We start from the raw sequence: 15,787 nt of genomic DNA on the forward strand, positions 1-15,787 counted from the left end.
AAGGCTACAAATGTGATGAATATGTCATCACTACCCAGGGAGTTTTTCATGAACTTTCTCTGGGGAATGCATGGATGTAGTGGGATTACATTTACTCGAGACAGGAATTAGAGTGGATACTTGGAATACTGAATGAAAGCATCATTTGCAGCGCAGTAGATTTAATACATTCATTAATTATTCCTTTGTGATAAAGTTGCAGTCTAGTTTGAAAACACATGAAACGCACAGCAGTTAGTAACGAGAACCATGTGTGTCGTCCATCTCCTCACCCCAGCCCCCTCCCCAGTCTCCCCCCATTTCCCATCTGTGCCCTTCAGGCCCTCACTTCAGTCACCTCCCACTTCCCTCTTCCTTCAGAACCCGTCTGTTTTTGTTTTCGAGCCCGGGCTCTTTGCACAGGAAATTGTATACATTGGGAGCATTCAGGAAGGCAGAGAGCAGCTTTCCCGTTAGCTCCGAGTTTGGGCACATGGAAAAAAAAATGGATAAAAGAGGGTCAGTAATTCGTAAACCAGGAGAGAAACAGAAGTCAGCTGTTCTCCTCCCCTCACTTCATTTCCCTCCCCTTTACACAGTCTCAACATTTCAAAAATCCCTGCCACACCACTGCCACGAGTTCATCTCTAAACATAGAATATTTGAAAAATTTCAACATCGAAACCAGATTAACCATAAACACTAATGTAACTGAGGAGTTTTGCCTCTCTTGATGCATGTATGCTTTCCCAGCTACAGAGAAGCCAGTGAAAAGGGGAGACTGTGTGTGGAATGAAGGAAAAGAGGAGGAGATAAAAAGGAGCACAGAGTGGCTGGGGGTAAAAAAACAACAGGAAACCAACCGATTCTAATGCTGTTTCTGCAAATCCGTTGGAGATAAAGCAGCCGTCTGCCACGTCCCAGAGAAGAAAAAGTTACACCATATCTTTTCTTTGAACACCACCTGAAGTAATGACAATTTAAAGGACTTAAACTTCAAAATGTGACGTCACTTCTGCTCTCAGCCTCCTACAGTGTGTGGTTAGTCAGAATGTGAGCGGATGCAGACTTTTTGGGAGCTGATTGCTGGGATTTTCTATGCGGCTGCTTTTTTGACCCCACAAACTCAACCTTTCTCGGGGGGTCATATGGATCGATTGCTGTGCTTCCAAGGATCTGTTTGTTTGAATCATCTGGACGACTAACTGGAGCCACATGAAGAATAAAGGGACTAAGCAGAAGTCCAAAAAGAAAGGAAGTGAAAATGCGTTCGGCTGTGACCTGATAGAACATCTGCAGAGTTCAGGACAAGATGGTAAATCTTTTTATTTTGTTTTCCTTAAAATCTAATAGTCTCACACTATTTTACAAGCAGCTATCATCAAACTAGAAAACTATTTCTTTCACCAGTTACATGACTCATGCATAGAGGATGCCATTTATGTGGAAAATTAAGCTTTTTCAGTAATTTCCTAGATTACTATAGCTATTATAATCATTTAAATACACATTATGAGGTGAAATTAGGACAGAAAAGACAATGAAGTGTCTTTATGTAACAAATACAGGCTTTGTTCCAAGTTTGTTACATATATAACTTGTAGGTATACATGTGTTTTACATTTAGTAAGGTCCTTAATTTACCCATTGGCTCTATTAAATGGTCATTTGTGACTTTGGGTGTGGCTCTCACATTTTTCATGTCAATTTCCTACGGTGACTATACTTGTAGTTCCTATGACTAGTTTGTGTCTGACAAAAGACTGGGCGGTGCTGCTGCCTGTGGATGAGAGAAAATAATGAGCCAAGACAAAAAAAAAGAGAAAAGAATAGAAGCAAAGTGTATCATCAAATATTCAAATGTATGGTTAGGTTTGTTTGAGATGGTTATATTATTTTATCCCTTTTCTTTTTTCCTATCATAAGCCTTGTTCTCTTCTCTCACAATCATCATCTGTGATTTTTTTTTTTGGCAGCATCATGTGTCATAAAATGAGAAGTGAACAGAAATTTCCCACGTGCAGAGGCATATGAATATCTGTGCTGAGGATAACTTTAAGGAAGACCTGTTGGGGTGGGCGCTGTGTGAGGCGGGGCATTTAGGGCAGGAAGAGAGGGAGGAGGTTTAGGTTGTACCCCTCCATCATGGATGTCTAGCAGACATATTGTCTTTTTTAAGACTGTTAATACAGCACGTTGATTCTTAAGGAAAATAACTGAATACCACTGGAGGCTACTGACAAACCAACAGAAACACAAAGCAGATGTTAATTTGAGATATAGTTACCTTATTATGAAATCTGTTAGCATGGTACTGAAGTGTACCCACATGTCCAGGAAATGTTATGTTGAATACCTTTTTTTCACCCCATTAAAAGAAATGATTCAAATGAAAAGTTCCACCCTGACACACTCAAAATCTCTTTTTTTATATATATACAGCACCTTTCATACACACATGAAGCTAAGTGCTTTACGTAGCCAAATTAAAACAACTCAGACAAAAATAAGATAGATAATAGATAGTAACAGATAGATAAATAGATAGATTATAGATTTGCAAGAAAAAAAACAATAAGTAAAAGTCAATAGAAGGAAATAAACACCAAAAATAAAAATAATGTGCAAACTAATTATTAAAACTAAATCAACTAAGGCTGTAACATTACTCCATATATATAAGCCAGATTAAAAATATAGGTCTTACATTTCATTTTAACAATACTCAGAGAGTTTTCCATTCTAATATCCAGAGGCAGTGATAGTGGCAGTGAGTCCAACAGCTTAAAGGTATAAAATCAGAAAGCACTCTCACATAAATATTTATACAACTCCAAATCCAAAAAGGTTGTGACCTTATCTAAAATGTAAATAAAAGCAAAATACAGTGATCTGTAAAAACTTTTTGACTTGTATCTAATTGAATACAGTGAAAAAACAAGAAATCCAATGTTCAAACTGATTAACTTTGTTTTTTACTAAGTCACAACTTTTTTGTATTTGCAAAAAACAGTTTGAACAATAAATATCTTGCCTCTGTACTGAAATCAATTGAGGATAGGTTGGAAAGTATTTGCAAATCATCGCATTCTGTTTACATTTTTTTACATTACATTTTACACGTTACTCCAACTTTTTTGGAAGTGAGTTGTAAGATTGAATTGTAATATCTCAAATAATTAACAATTGAGAGTGATCAATAAAAACAATTCTGTGCTGGACATAAAAAAAAAATGTATGAAACACACACCTCATGATGAGTTAATTCTGTAAGTTGTTTCTAATGTTGCCATCACACATCAGAAAAGCAATTCTCCAAGTCAGTAGACACCCAAACATGTCCACACAAACTTAATCTTTTCACTTCCCCAGTTTTATACAGTGACGAGGTCTTGTGAATCTGTAAATCTGGCCCTGAACTTTAAAAGTCAACACACAACACTGTTGTCATAAAATACATTTACAAAGCCTGACAAAAAGAGACACTGCAGGGCTGTTAAGGGTTGTTATATGGCCAACCACTGAGCAGCAGCTGCAGTTTCACCATTTAATGGGACATTTAACATCATTGTAGAGACAAATAACTTGCATCTGTTGCCTGTGTTAAGGCTGAGTCAAATTGTAACCTGAAATCTTCCTCGCCACGCATCATGCTTTGATTTAATTGCGTGTTTTCATGAAGTATCTTTAAAAATCAGTCAAAAGTTGAACTGTGTTTTGCTGCCAGTCTAAAAGAGGCAGAACTCTTCCCTCAGTGCAGAGACTGAGAGGCACTAAATTAAGGCTCCAGAGTCGTTCATCATCCAGCATTTGACCACAGGCATGTCACTTAAAGTCCAATTAAGTCAAATAGATGAGAATGTAAATTCCTGGTGTCATCTGTGATTACTGAGAAATGAACCATCACCAAGATTAAGCTTTAATTAGCAGTTTTGCACTCAACTCCAAGAGACACGCAAATATGAGTATAGTTGAAAAGGTAAAGTAGCTACCAATAGAACAACTAATTATTAGAACATCACGGAATAAAATTATGTTCATTCATGCAGCCTTAAGGTTTAGAAATCTAACACAGCAAATGGGACTAAAGCGCTAAAAAGATTTTCAAATTGTTTACAATTTTTGTTATTTGTTTTATAGTTATTATTTATTTTGATAGTTCTTATTATACATTATTTTTGAAAGTTATAATTTGTAATATTTCTTCATTAAAATATCTAAAATCATAGGCATGTTATTTATTTTGTTGAGTTGTGTACTTACATTATTCCAAATGTTTCCAACAATGTTCAAACGCAGTAAAATCTGTAACTTATTAAAGGTAACAGTACGCTTCCTGCTAGTTGTTGCTAGTTCCTAAAACTTATTAGAAAACACGGGATATGGTGGATACGTCAGATACATCCGAGAGTGAGGAGGGAAGTTGGCTGATGTGACTAAACATAATGTGAATATTTACACATGGTTTCAAACATGATTTCAGCCTGAGTCACGTTAGATCTTTTCATCTGCAATGATGGTTGTTGAACAGTGAAGAAAACAACTCCCATGATCCCACGTTACCTTACAAGGTCATCATATCATATCATATGTCATATGACAAAGCATCAAACAGTGAGAAAAATCAACAAACAAAAAGGAAAGAAAAAGGGAGGGTGTAATGTTTAGCTTATTGTAGTTTATCACCAAGACACATGGAGATATTAGTATAGTTAAAACAGAAAAGTCTACCAGTGTGATCACCAATAGAACAACTAATTATAAGGATATCATGGGAAAAAATCATGTTCTCTCAGCCAAAAGGTTAGAAAAACTAAGGCAGCATATGGACCCGAAACACTCAAAAATTATGTTTTCATTATATATTACTTTGTAATCTGTGAAAGGCAATTGTAACCATTGATTGAAATATCACGATAATATTATGCATGGACACTGAGTTAATAATAACTAATTACTACTTAATATCTTACACTGCTCAGGGGTTTGTTGGTCCATGAGAAACACTATGAAAAGCTACTGGAACCAAATGAAAGTTGTTCTTTATAGCTTCAGCTATTTCTAATACACTGATTTGCAATCAGTAGTTATTTTTAGTATTGGCTAAGATGTTGTTCTGAAGAGCATATCGTTTAGCACAGTTAAATCTGTTTGGATTTTTATCTAATAGTGCAGCTAAACTCAGTTGTGTACAGAAGGTGATGTACTGTAGCTCAGAAAGCTTTGTACTGTAGGTCAGTGGTAACATTTCAAAAGCCGTTTTCTATTAGAGGAAATGTCGTAAGTAATACCAGCTACAAGGACTGGGTGTGTCAACCTTCCTCTGAAACAAACAAACCATTTTTAACTTCCTGTCAAAGTCCACCTACAATCAGCGGCCCTAAGGAATAGAAAACAGACATGGTGGAACAAACCCCATACCATGAAGTCAACCATATGTGCATTGTTACTGCTGCAATATTACATTTACAGTTGTTTCCTTCTCCTGCTCTTAAGATTTAATGTGAAATTGACAAGTCCAGTGTGCATGTGTGCAGTGTACAAGAGCAGAAAGTGGACAGATAAATATGTTTACAGTATATGACTAACACGATTGCTTAACTTCAGTTCCTCAGGTTCTGAAGAAATGTGCAGAGTTTATTGAGGAGCATGGGATTGTGGACGGGATCTACAGACTGTCAGGGGTCACCTCAAACATCCAGCGTCTCAGGTACTCATGCAACATGTTTCACAGTACAGTCGTGATTTTAGGGCATCAAACACCTCAGGTCATTGAAAATATTACATGTGAAAAAAAAGATTTCATTACAAATTAAGAGTATTTAAAAGTAGGTATGTGCTGTGTGTATCAACCCTATACACACTCTCTCTATATATGTACTGGTGCATATGTCCTGTTTGTAGCAGCTGCATTAAGGCCTGGGTGATAAAACAATAGCGATGTGTATCAGCAATAGAGACTTTAACAATGGGAATAAGAAAATTGCACAACAGAATGTTCAATAGATTCATTTAAAAGCATTAAATGCAAACTACCTTTTTTTTTAATTGTGCACATGTATTATTTGTTTTTCTTGTTGAGTTAACATTAAAATTATTACCTGCATGCCAGTACAGTGGTTAGATTAAGCCAGAAAAATAAATGCTAATAAATGCTTTGCTAAATCAAATATCTCTCTAATCACATCCATAAAATGTTTACTTATGAGGGTTGAATAAATAGTCTTTACTATGCTTAATTTGCATAATATCTCAGATTTATATTGAGCTTGTTTGGCATCTTTGTTGCTGTTTTGTTTGCCATAACATCATTGGTCGAGGGGACAGACTTCAAGCAGCATCAGTAGTTAGCATGGGTGTCAAACAATCAAAGCATTCAGCTAACTCTGTGTGTGTGTGTGTGTGTGTGTGTGTGTACAGGCAGGAATTCAGCTCTGAGGCGTGCCCTGACCTTACAAAGGAAGTGTACCTCCAGGACATCCACTGTGTGGGTTCCTTATGTAAGCTGTACTTCAGGGAGCTACCCAATCCTCTGCTTACATATGAGCTATACAACAAATTCACTGTGAGTACATTCAAATCACATCTTCAATTTAGAAAAAAAAATCCTGTGAGGCCTTGAAGAGGTTTGACAGCAGACTTATTCCAAACTGATGCTCTATTGTTGGGTCTCTGTAAATAATGCTATAAGGAGTACAGTCTTGATCTCCTCTATATTAAAAGTTCCCTGAAATAACTTCTGTTATGATTTGGCGCTATGTAATTAAAATGAACTTGACTTAAAACTGACTTTACAAACAGTAATCAGTAACAGACCGTATTTATTCCACAGGGTCCGGGTATATTTGTGTCAGCACTATAAAGACCTTATTTATTATCATGTGTCATGAGTGTGACCTCATCTCTCTGCCCCACTATTGATCAGCTGTTTTTATCTCTTCCCTGGAGAGTTCAGTACCATTAGCAGATGTCAACTGAGCTAAATACAAAGAACAGACTGCATTACATAATTACACTAGAACATCCATTTTTACCTCGATATGGATTATTATCATTATCATCCGTGTTGTTAAAAGTCATAGTTCTGCTGACTTATAATCATAAAAACATGGCTTGAATATATTTTATCACAGAGTTGGTTGTAATTGACACTGACATTTATTTTTTTTTACTTTTATGTGTGGATTTATGTTTGTGTTTTTTGTGGGCGACCCTGTTGCCAGGTTCTGGTTTGATTTAAAGATGAAAACATTTTGTTTCTAGATATTGAAGTCACATGGGGGTGTCTGAGATTTGTAATGAAGAAAGAGCAAAAACATTTTAAGTATAATGAGATCCTAAAATCAGTTCAAACCTTAACTGCCAACAGGTATGGTGAAAACTGTCTACATTTCTAATAATAAGAATAAGAAACTTTATTTATATAGCATCTCTCAAAACACAGTTACAAAGTACTTTACAATAAAAACAGAACTCATTTAAAACAGAAAGAAAACTTAAAGAAAAACTAAACACATTATAAAACAAGGAGAGTAACACTATGAACTCAACAACATTTTTTTTTTTAAAAAGTGTGTTTTTAAATGTGATTTAAAAAACGAGACAGAGTTTGCAGCTCTGATCTCCTCGGGCACGTCTGGAGCCCTGACTGCAAACAGTCTATCCCCTTTGTGTACAAACCCGAAACAACGAGCAACATCTGAGGATCTCATGGAGCAGGGTGGGACATAGGGAACTAAAAACTCTAAAAAAAACTTGGAACTAGGCCTCTCAGGGCTTTTTAAGCAATCAATAATATCTTAAAATCAAGTCTAAAAGCACCAGGTAAAAAAGCAAAGATCGTGAGATGTGGTCATGTTTCTGTGTCCGAGTCAAAACCCTGGCAGCAGAGTTTTGAATGAGCCGCAGACAAGAGGAGGGTTTTTTTTACTGATGCAAGAGAGAAGGGAATTACAGTAATCTAACCAACTAGTAACAAAGGCTTGAAAGACAGTTTCTAGATTTTTGGCAGGAAAAATTGGTCTGATCCTCGAAATGTTTCCTTTAGTACCAGAGAGAAGCTTTTGGCTGCATTTTCTGGATGTGAAAGAGACTTTATAGAGGAGCAGGAGAGAAGGGAACAGGAATACCAAACTGTAAGACCTGGTTCATGCTCTCTGTGTAGCTTTCTGTGTACCTTGACGGGCAATTTGCATACCTTGGCATTCATACATCTTGTACTGCTCGTGCCTGAAAACTCCAGTACTCCAGTGTTTTAGGAAAAGTCTGTTCCTCACATGGCGTAATATGAAAATAAAATCACACCAAAATCCAGTTTCCCTGTTCTCACCAAGGATTGAAAATGCTTGTTTTTTAACATATTCTGCTGTTTTTCTATACAATCATTCATGTGAACCAAAATGTATTAATATTTGAAATGAAGCAAGCACTAAATAATCAAGGTTACAATGAACAGCTGATAAAATAAACAAAGTGACAATGTACATTAATTGCTGTGAGTATAAAGGAATTCTGTAAACTTCTGTAAAATAAATGCATTTATAGTGACAATTCAGATGTGATGATAAATGGTTGGTTTAAGGAAATGTTTGATTTAAATACCTTCAAAGTGCTTAAAAGTGCTTCTTAAAAGTTGTGCAAACAGTGCTGACAACAATGTATGTTTACAACCTCACCCATGACAAATGCAGCTAACATGCTCAGCTGTTTGGGCCTCGGTCACATGAGTTTGACTGCACGCACTCCAGCATGTCCAGCGCGTTTATGGTTGTTCAGCGGGGATAACTGGGTTAGGAGGCCAGGTGGAAGCCTGCACGGTCATGCAGTGGCATCACAGCCTTACCCTACAGTTTATCAACATATTGATCCTGTTCGCTGATAATCAAATTGAAGATCATCAGCCAGCATTTCAAGACAGCTGCAGAGACCTTAAGTATGAGAATTCAGCTAATATTTGGGGTTAATAGCAATTAGAAGCAAAGTCCAATTAAAAAAATCTGACAGTTTTCTAAACCGTAATCATGAGCATGCAAGTCTTTTATTTTTACCCACCATAGATGTGAATTCTTTTGATCTTTGGACATCTGTCTGATTTACATGCAGGAAGTGGTCACGGTCCAGGGCGATCATGAGCGACTTTTGTACATTCAGAGAGTCATCAAAGAACTGCCAACCCCTCACTTCAGGTGAATTTCAGCCAATTTTTTAAGCAGTAAAGACATTTATACAACTGGCAGTCCCTTTTTACAGTAATGTTGTAATAAACGTGTTTGTCAACTCTCCTCAGGACTCTGGAGTACCTCACTAAGCACTTGGCCCACCTTGCCACCTTAAGCACCCAGACAAACATGCATACACGAAACCTGGCCCTGGTTTGGGCTCCAAATTTATTGAGGTGAGTTGAGCTTCACAGATGTACTTGAAACGTTGTTTCTGAAAGTCGAAGCATTTCAACATTTCTTATTTTCATGTTGTTTGCTCAGATCCAAAGACATTGAGGCATCATCAGGTAACGGAGACATGGCTTTCCAGGAGGTGCGGATACAGCAGTCAGTGGTTGAGTTTATTCTAAACCACACAGAGCAGATCTTCAGCAGTGATTCTGTGCAGATCAAACCCAAAGAAGGTGTGACATTCAAAAAATAAAAACAGATTCTGTTGTGGAACATTTGTTGGGCTTAAGGATTTTCTGATTTACCATTGAAAAAAGTGACTTATTATATTTCTCCAGGGTCTAGTTTGATGTGTGGGGAGAAGTATGCCACACTCCCGATCAGCGGTCAGTGTGGGCCGATGAAACTGATGAGCCTGGAAGAGGCCCAGGCTCGCTCCTTGAGTCCAAACCATCCTGTGCACAGAGAACGTCAACGGGAGAACAGTCTGCCTGATACCAGCACTGGCATGCTCTACCATACCGTCATAGACATATCAGACAGCAAGTACGACAGTCTATTGAGGCATTATATATATTTAAGAACAGTATGCAGAATGTTCAATCCATGTATAATTACTACTGAAATTATCACTGTCGGAACAAGCAGTGGGATGACACCAGGCTTAATAATCTTTGTTTATCTGTTAGGAGAAAATTTTCTGGGAAATCAAAGAAGTGGAAGTCCATCTTCAATTTGGGACGGTCTGTGGACTCGAAGGGAAAACTGAGCCGAAACGGCAGTGTGTTTATAAGAGCACCCGGGATAACAGGTAAAGTGTGGAAGTAAACAATGACCCACCATATCCACATTTAAAGGAAAGATCACCCAATATATATGTTGTTCCTGCAAGCTCAGATAATCTAATGTGAACATGATTAACATGTGCACCATCATCACGTAAAAAGAGAAAGATTATAATTAAAGACCAATTAGGAATAGTAACCAGTAAAGCATGATGTTTCCATATGAAACTAAGGGGTGATAAAATGATTCCTGGAGGTGGAAACAAGAAGAAAATAAAGTCAGCCTCAAAAAGTTGAACTTATTTTTCAGGTTTTCTCTGATATTTGCTTTTGTTCTCTTTTGAACAAAATTTGATTGTGAAATACATAATTGTGAAGATACATGCAGGGCTGCACAATTAATCGAAAAATTATTTAAATCACAATATGGCTAGGTGTAATATCCAAAATGCAGAAGCAATTTTTTGATAAAGGAAAGACAGCACTATAATGAAGAACTATAGTGTTGCAGAGATGTCCTTCCCTACAAACTTGTTTATTTGACACAGACCCCCACAAATGTCATATGATCATGACTTTAATAATTCAGTGAAAATGAAAATGGTGATTACAGAAACAATCTTCCCCACTAATCGTGATTCATACTGCGATGGCAATATCTGTCATAATAATAATCACAGTACCATTTACCGTATCATGCAGCCCTGCACACGTCACCACTTCAGGCCTATAAAAAGGATTTTAATGAAACAAAATGTGTGGAGAAATCACTTTTTGGTTTTAAATTTGAGCTTACTACTTATTTCAAATTTCAAGATACGTTTTTTAATTTTTTTTTACAACCACCAGATACTTAAAATGTTTTGTCAAAGTTTGCTAAGATTTTTGTTTTTTCTACAGAAAAGGCAGCTCTTCGTCCATCCAGGAGCATGGAGTCATTGTGCTCCTTACCAACAGGTGGGGCTAAAACCTACATATATTGATCTATACACAGAGCAAAATTAATGTTATGCCTTGGCCCCATTATAAAATGGTGATATATTGCGTTTTATTTATAACTTATGTTATGTTCTACGGCACAGATGATGACAGAACAGGAAACAACAGTCCAGCTGGTGGAATTTTTGTTCCAGATGTGAAATCCAGAACACTGGGATCCGACTCGCTCTATGACCTCAGTGAACACGACCAAAACTGGGAGTTTAAAGGGAACAAAACTGGTGGGGCAACTGGTGGCTGGAGCTCTAGCATGAACCAGAAGGGGTCACCAGGTGCCTCTGCACCTCCCCAAAAAACACTGCCAGAGCAACTGAAGGTGTACAAAGGTGATGACCTCGGCGGCTACAAGCCCACCTCTCCCAAAAACCGAAGAATGCTGTACTCGGGCTCCTCCCACAACAGCTCCTCTCGACCCTCCTTTCCGGGAAGCTTCTTCCCACTGGAGTCCTCACCGAGGCATCAACGCAGAGCTGTCAACATATCTGAGCCTTTCGCCGTGTCTGTACCCCTGCGTGTGTCAGCCGTTATCAGCTCCAACAGCACGCCGTGCAGGGGACATGCCAAGGAAAAAGCAGCCAATCTGAAACCGTGCAAAGAGAGCTCAGAGCAGAGCAGCAGCAGTGGAAAGAGCAACACGTTCCCTCAAATGGAACCCAAGAAGCAGGAAGGAACAGAGAAGAAAAACACAGAGGAGCCAACCTCTCGAGTCCTGCCAGAGGGTGAGGACATCTTCCTTTATCACATTTTAAAAGGTTACATATTAAAGGGATAGTTTAAATCATTTGAAGTGAGGCTGTATGAGGTACTTAACAATAGACAGTGTATTACCTACAGGAGGTGGTGGTCAACACGCCCCCAGTTTGGAGAAAGAGAGGAGCACCAGCATGAAGCTAAGCACTGTACTGCTGTGGATAGGGTCAACAGCAAAATGTTTTTTGCCACTTAAAAAGGCCCACCCAAAAAATGAATCTACCTAGACCTATTTCACAAAATCAGTCATTTTACCTCACACACACAGCATTTGCTGGTCTTCTGCTGCCTCAATCTGTTAGATTGTTTGAATTATTGTGTCACTTTGGTGAAACTGAACTCATTTTTAAATGAACTATATTAGAAAATAATTTATAGATTGAGGCAACGGTAGTCTTGCAACTCCTGTGTCCTGCAAGGTAAAATTACAGTGATTTCCTGTTGGGAAAGGATTTCTGACAACAAGGTAAAAAGTAAAAATATTCTAAATATAGCATACACTAAATAGTACTGATATAGATGTTTCTAGGTGGGCCTTTTTTTTCTTCTTAAGGTAAAATACATTTTATGGTGACTCTGTCCACAACATTACATTGCTCAACGTCCTATGCCAAGACACCTACTGACTCTGCTGAAAGCTGGGATCATGGTGACCAGCATCTGCTGTAGATAACAGACTGGCTATGGATATGTGCTTCATACAACCCCACTTCAAATAATCTAAACTGTCGCTTCAAAGTCATGTGTGTGTAACAGGCTGTAATTAAAAAACATACTTCTTTATTCAGATACAAGCAAAGAAGTGGTGCCAGAAGGTCAAGGAGGGATGAATATTTCTGAACTGGAACCACCGTCCCTTGCAAATGTAAGAGAAGGAAAAGACGCAGCGCCATCTTCTGGGAAAGAACTGAAGAACCAGCCCACAGATATTCAACTGGTAAAGTTGTGCCTCCAGTAGAGAAGAATTTCAGATGTTATCTTTGACTGGTGCTTTTCTGTGCTGTTTTTTAATAACTTTTTGAGTTGTAATTATGTTATTACATAGTTGTATTTTTTTCCAAGTCCACGATTATTCAAATATCTTGAAAAGTAATGTGAGTGATGCATACTGCTCAGATCTTTGTTCCAATATCTTACCAAGCACATAGTTATGTTAATGTTTGTGGTGGAATCATTTTGGTTATATTTAATCCTTTCTGTTTTATTTGTTCATCATTTATACTTTCTCAGGATAAACAATCTTCTACTGGGAAAGAGCTGTGGTCTGACCTCCACCAAGAACTGAAGATAACAGAACCTGAGATTGACCTGCTGGATGAGACCTTTAAGCCTGTTTTTGGCTCCAAGAGCACATGTGAGGTCGCAAAGTTAACAATGGATGTTAAGTCTAAAAGAAGCCGCAGCTCTCCGTCTCTGTCTCTGCTATTTAGGGAGCACTCTTCAAATACCTCTCTGAGTGATCATGTAATCGCCACTGGATCGGACTCTGCGAAGAAACAGACCTCAGAGTCAGACATCTTACTTTCTCTTCACAAAAACAAAGAAAATCCTCTTTACCCTGCTGACATGGTGGATGAGCGAGAGAAGAAGCTTCGTCCAAAAATCTTAAACAAAGATGAGCCAGCTTCCACCAAACAGTGCCAACTTCCTGTGAAGGGAACCTGCTCAGATAAGGTTATGAATCCTCTGACGATAGTTGAAACTCTAACGACCGAAGGCTCCTCAGGAGCAAGTGATGCCAGGAAGAAATCAGAGAAACATGAAATTCCTTCAGGAGACAAAAATGTCCTCTGTGAAGGAGCAAAGAAGAGTGCGATTCCTGAGCTGGAAGTCGTTCAGAGGCTGTCGGTGTGTTTGGAGCTGCCGCACCTCGACAATGATGAAGGAAACTCAGAGGAACTGGACTTGGTGGAGCCCTGGGAGGATCTTAGCTCTACCAAGCAGTGGGTCACAAGTCCTCTGCACTCGCCTGACGTGGAGGAGCTGTTCAAGCAGCTGTCACCCTTCAGCTCTCTCAGCTTAGAGGAGGGGAAGATTTCACCTCCTTCAGTTGATAACAACAAACAGTCTCTCATTAAGAGCACTGAACAACTCTCAGGAAACTTCCCCCACACCACCAGCAGCAAACCAGACACTAAATGGACATATTTTCCGTCAATACCTACACGGGTCAGTGTGAACAGCACAACACAACCTCACACAGGAAAATGCAGCACAACCAAGCAGAAGAATACAGCATCATCTCAGAGATTTTACAGACAGATGTCTTATGAGGCAGCTGCTTCAGAGAAACGAGAGGAAAACTACTTTTCTAGACACAGGCCGTATTCACTGAACTTAGACCTGGGCCATCGATGCATCAGAGACATTTCTAACCAGCAGAATCGCAATTCATCAGAGTTTTCCTCCTGTCAGAGAGGATTACTAAACTCTTCTGGAACTGTAAACAATGGCCTTCCGACGGAGCTGGATTTGTTTCTGAGTGATCGTCAGGCGCCTCTACGGCGAAACTCAGCCCCGGTGAGCGTGTCGTCAGTGAGAACAGCCTTCATGATAAAAACATGCCAGGCCAAAGCCGTGCCTGTTGTCCCTCCAAAGGTGCAGTACAGTCAGATACCTCACTCCAGGCACGAGAATGATTTTGACGCAGCGAAGGAACAAGAAAAGGAGCATCCTAAAACGAGCGTGGAGAAAAGCAACACTGCACCTCCTCCTCCGGTGATGTCAGATCTGAAGGAGGAGCTGGAAAATAAAGAGCCAGCACCCAAACACCAAAAACACCCAAGTGTTGAGAAATCTTCCGAGTCTGTGAAGCCCACATCTACTCCAGAGCTGCCGGTCATAACCAGGAGACACGCGCCCAGTCTGGAAGTGTTTGTAGACTGTCCCAGGCCTAACAGACCGAACCTCTTACAAAGGCCATCCTTCAGGAACAGGCAGAGACCTCAAAGTCTCATCCTGCTCAGCCCTCCATTTCCCATCATGGACTACCCGCCATCAGGAGACGACGGCAAGCTCCTTTCGTCCATCAAGAGCCTGAACGACACACCAGCAGCAGTGAATGTCTTCTCTAAAGAGATGGCAGAGAATTTCAGGACGCAGGAGGGGATTGCGCTTCAGAACAAAATGACTATTCCAAAAAGTGGACAGAGACTGGAAACATCAACCAGCTGCTTCTACCAGCCACAGAGGAGGTCGATGATATTTGACAGCAGGAACCACAGGCAGATCGAGTGACTAGAGGGACAGTCACTGAGGCGGAGACTGGCTGTTTGTAAATAGATACAGTACACATTCATTCTGATTCTGTTTGTAAAACCATTAAGTATTTGAGAAAGAACTGAGGAAGTAATGATGTATGTGAAAGCCATTTAAGCTTGACTGAGAGGGCTGCAACTAATGATTTTTAATCAATCTACTGAATTCTCTCTCAATTTGGCGATTAATTGTTTGGTCTATAAAATAGTAAACAATGGAAAGAATTAAGGAATAATCATCACAGATTTCCAGTGCCCAAGCTGAAGTCTATGGCAACAGTCCAAGAACCAAAGATATTGAATTTATTACCACTGAAGATGTAAAAACCAGCTGATAAGAACCAGTGGGAGTCACATTCTTGCTTAAAAATAGATTTAAACAATCAATTATCACAGTAACACTGTCTATGATGCCCATGTCTAGAATGAATTATAATAATTTATAGACATGCTCATAATGTGTTACACTCTGCCTATAGCAAGATGTAATTATAATTATAAGCACTTAAATCTTCATAATGCTTTATAATAATAATCATAACAAATTATAAAGAATGTTATAATGACTTATAAGGTACAGTATCATAAAACTTAATACTTGCTGGTCATTCACTGACATTGTTTT

The 15,787-nt window shown here is 38.9% G+C and overlaps 1 protein-coding gene across 1 annotated transcript; it reads left to right on the forward strand.

Moving 5' to 3' along the window:
- The first annotated feature begins 610 nt into the window (after positions 1–610).
- arhgap31 (Rho GTPase activating protein 31) lies at positions 611–15,787 on the forward strand. Its single transcript, XM_084731125.1, has 12 exons — positions 611–1,294; positions 5,587–5,689; positions 6,400–6,544; positions 9,082–9,164; positions 9,266–9,373; positions 9,462–9,604; positions 9,710–9,917; positions 10,061–10,182; positions 11,057–11,113; positions 11,239–11,874; positions 12,694–12,842; positions 13,136–15,787. Exons 1-12 carry the CDS (start codon positions 1,195–1,197, stop codon positions 15,140–15,142), a joined length of 3,861 nt encoding a protein of 1,286 aa, XP_084587251.1. The 5' UTR covers positions 611–1,194; the 3' UTR covers positions 15,143–15,787.

The sequence above is a fragment of the Lutjanus erythropterus genome, chromosome 11 (genome assembly GCF_056507025.1).
Source record: "Lutjanus erythropterus isolate fLutEry1 chromosome 11, fLutEry1.hap2, whole genome shotgun sequence".
NCBI classification, from domain to species: Eukaryota; Metazoa; Chordata; class Actinopteri; order Lutjaniformes; family Lutjanidae; genus Lutjanus; species Lutjanus erythropterus.